Here is a 7,028-nt window from a genome sequence, read left to right on the forward strand (position 1 = left end):
GTACAATGATATCCCAATTACGATTTAAGGACCTAGGACCCACTTTAAAAACATAATGCTTTCTAATGGAGATCAATCTAAAAATGATATGTACAATGCATCTCTCTATGTGCTTAAAGAAATCCATAACTGCTATTAGCAGCAGGGGTGACTGAGGCCTAAATGCATTAACCAATATGTGCTCAGAATGTTGTGTATGAAAATAAACAGCCAGAACCACTTACTTATATTCATTCTTCAAAGTAAAAGACACTGTGCTGTGTGGTTAGATTGAATTTAGCCTTTGATTTTTTTGTCTGTTAAAGTGCAGAAAGAGAGTGAGAGGCCTTTTTTTGTGATGATTCATGGAATATTTTCTGAGGTTTGAACAGTGCATGTTTCCTGCGCATGTTGAAACTGAAACCATATACCTTCGACTTTTAAAATAGCAGTTAGAATGGTAAAAACCCACTTGAATGAGGTGAATCTAGATATCTGAGATATTGCTCACTGTTATTAATGTGTAAGTTTCTTAATAGAATTAATAGATTTATCTCTGGACTTTCACAACAAAACAGTGTTTATATTGAGAACCTGTATACACTGGCTCCCTGTGAGTGTCAAAAATGTTTTAAATAACTTTTATATTTGATTTTAGAGCATCACATTTTCCTGTTCATTCACTTCAATTTAATGATGAATTGGGAAATTCATGTTTCTGCATGCCTTTTTTCAAATGAGGTCAGTCATAATGGTGAAAATATTAGTTGTAAATGTGCAATTCATGAGACTGGGAGATTCAGAGAATGAGTATGTCAGCTAATCAGTATATACAGTACATATCCTAAACTTCTATGAAGAGAGAGTTTATATGTAAGTTGTAAGTTTATATGTATATTTATATGTACCCTAACCTTTATGAAGAGAAGTTTATATGTAACACGATTACAAATGACAGCAATATATGTTTAAAATATTTTGATACTGACAATATAGTAAAGCACTTTGATGGACCACCCTGTTTTTGATGTCACAAAGCATATCACGGAACATTTTCTTATTTTTTGATGGATATAAATTTAGTTTTTTAATTAATGGCATTTTTGAAGTTATAGATTTTTATAGGCCAGAAATTCTGGTACAGAACTGTACCAGAAATAGAATGAATGTGGAAACAGCTGAATTCATGAATCTACATCAGTGTCAGTAACCTATTGTACTCACGTCATTTGCTTACAGATTTCTGCCCCCTGCTGGTAAATTAAGGTATAATTTGTACAAAAACTCCTTTTGAGAGACCATCTTTAACATAATTACTTTATCACAATGTTTCACATTGAAGATGAACAGGAAATATTTGTAAGAATAAACACACACAAAAACAAATATTCTGCATTAACCATTCTTCAAGCGGCATAATTAGATTAAATTCACCTGTTATCATTATTTATTCATAGTATTTAGATATTTGCTCAGTAGAAGCGTGTACCCAGGGAAATTTAGTCTTTACACCTTTCTACATTGTATTCATTTATTTTGCTGGAAACAGTATGTGTGAAGGATTTCAGTGACAGATGTACCTTGCTTAAAGGAAAACAACACTGCCTTATCTTATATTTGAACATGCACTCTTCTAGTTCAAATCCAGATCCCTAATCACTGTGCTATATTGCTGATAACAGCTTGAGCATTCCTCCATGCTTTCCTTTGGTTACCTCTGTGTTTTACTGAGGATCATAAACTGTATCAGGCTGCCTCCAAAGTGATTAGGCACATTCTGCTCCTGGTGACATGGTGACAAATATTGACAGTGTGTCTGATACAATATGTTTGATACACCTAAGTTCCTGAAAAACAGCATGCTCAATGTTTCCTTGTAAGCTGATGAGTATTCAATGATTGAACAGTATTGACAGAATTCCTTATTATTCCTCATGAGCATATCTAGTTCGAAAAATTTAGAGGTTACATATATATGTAAAATAATTGATTGTCATATGTGGCAGCTCAATGAGGCCTAAGCTAGTGTACCGACTGTTCTTATTCTTATTCTTGTACTTATTCATAGATAGAGAAATGTAAGATGTCTGGGCATGAAAATTTTGGGCTACTATGCTCTGGGAGCAAATAAGCATGTTATTCTTGTTGGTCTTTGCTGGAAACTTTACAGGGAAATGGTGAGGTGAGGACCAGGAATGGCTTAGCTGATCAGCAGGGTGCGTTAACCCCCCCCCCCCCCCCCCCACAGAGATGCAGAAAGGTCACATGTACCTCTAGTTCAGCCCGGCTGACTTTGCTGATGGTGAGTGCGGTATGTCTCAATTACAGGCTGCTATAGTTGTACTGTCCAGACGCTGCTGCTGCAGAGACACTGAGCTCAGTGTCTGTGTGTGCAGGTCACTCACACAGTGAAGGTTAACTGTGCACTGACTTTAGTGTGTGTGTGTAGGTCTCTCACACTCCGACGGTTAAGTGTGCACAGCATTTTGTGTGTGTGTGTGTGTGCGTCAGTCCCTTATACAGTGAAGGTTAAGTGTGCACAGTCTGTGTGTGTGTGTGTGTGTGTGTGTGCGTGTGCGTCAGTCCCTCACACAGTGAAGGTTACGTGTGTACAGTCTGTGTGTGTGTGTGTGCGTCAGTCCCTTACACAGTGAAGGTTATGTGTGGGTGGGGGGTCCCCTCACACAGTGAACATTAAAATTTTCTATGCACAGCACTTAGTGTCTGTAGGTCTCTCTGGGAAGGTTTACATGATTCCTTGCATACAAGTACATAATTATTTTCAAAGATTTCTGTACATAGAAAAAAAAATTCTGTACTGTCCTAACATACCTGCAAGCAAAGTATGGATATATGATGGGTGTGAAAACACCATGGCCTAAAAGGGAACAGGCAAACCTAAGGATTCCACATAATCTAAATGTAACGAAAGTGCTGCACAAAGTATTGTGCAAATAATTCATAATTCAAATAATTTATAATTCAAACTCTTAGGCACATAAGAACAACCCATTTAAGACACATGAACAAGCAGACACTTTTTGTTTTATTTTATTATGTTATCATAGGAAGCCTTTATATAAAAATAATGTAAAGTCAGAAATCATTATCATATTTACAAGCTTGAATGTATGTGTGTTTTAGTATAAAGTATTATATAGTGTTATGAGCATTGTCATACCATTGTAAAACCATTCATCTTCTCAGGGTGGCTACATCAGCATTCTCCCCTATCCTTATTAATGATGTTCATTTGTTTCTTAGCCCTCCAACATGGCAGCGATGTCTTCCCATTGAGAGAGATCTGGGGAATCCCAGACTTTTCTCTCCTTTCAGAGAAGTTGCAGTCAGTGCAAGCCCAAATCATTTTGTTTATGTGAAACAGATGTCTGAGTGGAAGATGGTTGGTCTTGTGTTTGCTAGCTTAAATGCAAAAAGATTCAATAAACAAAAAGTGTAAAAGTGCGAAAGTGTACACCTCTTAGTTCAACACTGAGAGAATTAATGTCACATTATTATTACGAATATAATTTACGTGCTGAGCGTATACCCTTATCCTGGATGACTTCTATTCCACAAATTATGCTTATTCACATTATACATACGATTCACAGTAAGCACCATGCTTTAATGGGATCAGTCCCACAGTCTTTTGGATTGGGATCTAATGTCAGTTGATAGCGAGAGAGGAGGCACGCCTGACCTTCTCGGTCATCTCGTGGGAGTGGTGCAGAGAGTGTTCCCTCTCCAGAAACATCCGCTGCTGCTCGGTGCTGGCCAGCCGGCAGGTCAGCCAGGTGGAGAGGGTGCAGCCGGCGATGCCCAGGGAGGCCAGCGTTAGCGTGGCCAGGTGCAGGGAGCGGAGCGCGTCAGGCCTCCTCACCAGCACCCGCACAAACTGGATGTTCAGGATCCCGCCGATCAGCCCACAGATGCAGCAGGCTGAAAACAATATCATCTGTCAGCCGGACAGAAAAATGAAAGTGTGTTTAGCTACTGTGTAAGAAAATGTGCAAGAAAAAAAAACTTTTCAGTGGCTCTCACAACTACTGTGGATGGATCCCATTTGCGCCATCTAGCAGTAAAACACAGGTTCTGTTGTTACAATGGGGAGGCTGCTCTGGCTTTCTTTTTCAGGAGACTGCCACAAATCTCACTCACAAACAGATGTCATTTTCTGAGGCAATTTCCTCTGCTCAATTTCACTTACGATCTAAAATTTGTTTATTTGTTCACATTTAAACATTTTGTCTTGCTGAGATTTAAGTAAATCTATGGACTGCATGCAGCCAATGAACAGTGAAATGAAACTAACATGAACACAAACTGTTTGTATAGTGTGTGTATTCCCTTGAATTGAATGTACATACAGTATATACATAAAAATATACATACATGCATACATACATACAGTACCAGTCAATAGCTTGGACACACCCGATTTTCACTATCTTAAAGATATTTTGATCTAAAGACTTACTGTATGCTTAAATGCTTGAAAGTTGTTTCTTAGGCAAATAGAAATAGTGAAGTTGATGCCTATATAAGAATTTCTTTCCAAAACAAAAATTTTAATTTTAAAAAATATTTTTTGGCTACTTTGAAGCAGCTAAAATATTTAACACTTTTTTTTGGGCAAAGCATAATTCCATTTGTGTTATTTCACAGTTTTGATGCCTTTAGTATTATTCTAAGATGTGGAAAATAGTAAAAGTAAAGAAAACCCCTTCTATGAGTAGGTGTGTCCAAATGTTTGACTGGTATTGTACATACATGCATACATATGCATATATATTATATTGACATTATTGTATCAACTTACAATGAGTCCTGACCTCTTGATAGCACACAAGACTCCACAGAATCCACAGATGACAAACTGCAACACAGAAATAGTGTTAAGGCATTAAGGACTAGCTAAAGGAAAAGCCAGCGAGCAATTTGCAAATTTTCCAAATTTCCAAATAACAAAATCAGGTTGTGAGACTTGCATTATCTATTGAATTTAAAATGTGAGAATGGTATCTCTAATGACTATTTACTTCATATGGCACATTATAATTTTTGTATGATCAGATTTTACATTGAAAAAGCTAGTAGCCTGCTAGTTAAGGAACTGGACTGAAGTTGCAAATGTCAGGTTGAGCATGTAATGTCCTTTTTACGTCCAGCCTCCAGCCAAACCTAAACACTACCAATGGTTAGTAAGTAGTGCAACCTGAACACGGGTAGTTGACAGTAGCATTGAGTTACAAATGCAAAAATTTTATTTTTGTTGAAATTTAACATTTACACTTTCTTTCTTAATTTTCAATGGCTGCTGGGTCAGTGATGATGTAGGAACAAAACAATGCTTACATTTGTTACTCAGTTAAAAACACAAAACACCACTGGAGTTAGACCGAATAGCGACTTTCATGTAGAAAACAGTAAGGCATAAGAAAGCCAACAGCACGATTTCTCTGAATCAGCAACAGAGTGACAGCTGGAAGCAAAATTCTATAGCTCCAGCACATTATCGTACCCACTCATCAGCAATAGCACCACCACAAGGAGCAATCATAATGGGGTTTTATTACAACTATTGAGACACTGTCCCATTCTAATACTAATTGTAGCAAACCATACGTTTTTGCACTCTGCATATCAGGACACTGGTCTAACTGACAGCTCTCTTAGTAGGAGCATTCTCTCTGCACTGCTTCACCAGCTCTCGTTCCCTCTGAAATATGCATACAGAAAGTTACTCGCTTGGTATACATGGGTTTTTGTACTCAGAGCGCTTTGTTTGATATATCTTATCTGATTCGAGTACTGTTCTTCTTCACTTGAGCATGGTATTAGATTATGTATTCAAATGTGCATAAAAGTATAGGGAAAGAAACAAGGCGTCCAATGCGTATTTTAAGACTGCAAAATTGAAAATAACAAAACAACGCAAACACCAGGATTGCAAAATGCAGCATCGCTTAGAGTAATTTTTAAAGTAAACATTTTCAACTGTTTGGTTGGGCGGACTGAGAATGTAAAAATCTGTTGTTGTTTTTTTTTTCAATGTAACAGAATGTCAGATTGTTGCAGATAAATGTATTTCATTGCATGCATTATTTCAAAATGTTTTAATTTTTTTTGAAAAGCGACAGAAAGAAAGCATCTTTACATCAAAAATGGACGTGTGAATGTAAGGTTTGAAAATAAAGTAAATGGATCACGTACGCACACACCGCTCCAAATTGGGGATGCATCTCCTAACTGCGTCTTCTGAACGGCTCGGACGCGGCTGATCCCCACCGCACCCAACGTGATGCTCGCAACGCCAAACCCGATCTCCAGCACCGACAGCACCAACAGACTCCAGACGATCTTCCTGCTAGTGCACATCCTCTTGAGGACATCATTCCTTCAAAGGTTTAAAAAAGGTGGAATCCACTCTGTCTAAACCCTCTGAAAGCACTCTGTCATTTCTTTTGCGACATTAAGACATGTAGCCAGTCAACAATGACAGATAGATCCATGGGACATTTTGTCCGGTCGTGTGAAAAGTTGTTTCCAAGTACACGCAGTGAAGTACACGCGGTCCTGAGTAAGGTCGTGGTGTTTAATGGTGGACTTTGCTGACCTTACCACACTGAAGGAAGCAGCAGCAAGGCGCTGTCCACGGTGCTTAGAACCGAACGATTCCCTCGATATGAGAACGCCCCCGACGCATCTTCATTAAATAGCCTGTCGCGTCCTATAGTGCTCTCGTTGCCCCAGGGGAACACCCGCGCTTCAATATTTAATGTATTTTCTTTGTTGAGCACCAGGGCACTATCTGATTCACATGTGGTTTGAGTGACAAGACACTGTCTCAGTTAGACATGCAGAAATGTCAGAAATGAACAGCCTACTAATAAAATATCTAACCATTTAGCTCACAGATGCATGATGCATTCTCTATGCTGACAGAGAGACTGTGACTGTGAGTCAAAATGTCAGGATGTTAGTTTGATACGGCGTAACTGACCGGATCGCCAACGAATGCACAAAGTTGCTTCCAATTCATTCGG

General features: G+C 38.4%; 1 protein-coding gene across 1 annotated transcript; it reads right to left on the reverse strand.

The window, feature by feature from the left end:
- Window positions 1-3,196: 3,196 nt before the first annotated feature.
- LOC118784490 (transmembrane protein 196-like) lies at window positions 3,197-6,360 on the reverse strand. Its single transcript, XM_036538735.1, has 4 exons — window positions 6,196-6,360; window positions 4,802-4,858; window positions 3,682-3,937; window positions 3,197-3,321 (listed from the first exon to the last, which is right to left on the reverse strand). Exons 1-4 carry the CDS (start codon window positions 6,358-6,360, stop codon window positions 3,197-3,199), a joined length of 603 nt encoding a protein of 200 aa, XP_036394628.1.
- Between the last annotated feature and the right edge of the window lie 668 nt (window positions 6,361-7,028).

The sequence above is a fragment of the Megalops cyprinoides genome, chromosome 10 (assembly GCF_013368585.1).
Source record: "Megalops cyprinoides isolate fMegCyp1 chromosome 10, fMegCyp1.pri, whole genome shotgun sequence".
In the NCBI taxonomy this organism is placed as follows: Eukaryota; Metazoa; Chordata; class Actinopteri; order Elopiformes; family Megalopidae; genus Megalops; species Megalops cyprinoides.

What these genes read in the sequence shown, in the direction of transcription:
- LOC118784490 (XM_036538735.1), bottom strand. Translation starts at nt 6,360, where the DNA reads ATGTGCACTAGCAGGAAGATCGTCTGGAGTCTGTTGGTGCTGTCGGTG. An exon ending in CAATTTGGAGCGGTGTGTGC is followed by an intron (nt 4,859 to 6,195) that starts GTACGTGATCCA and finishes TCTGTGTTGCAG; the next exon opens with TTTGTCATCTGTGGATTCTG. An exon ending in TCAAGAGGTCAGGACTCATT is followed by an intron (nt 3,938 to 4,801) that starts GTAAGTTGATAC and finishes TCCGGCTGACAG; the next exon opens with ATGATATTGTTTTCAGCCTG.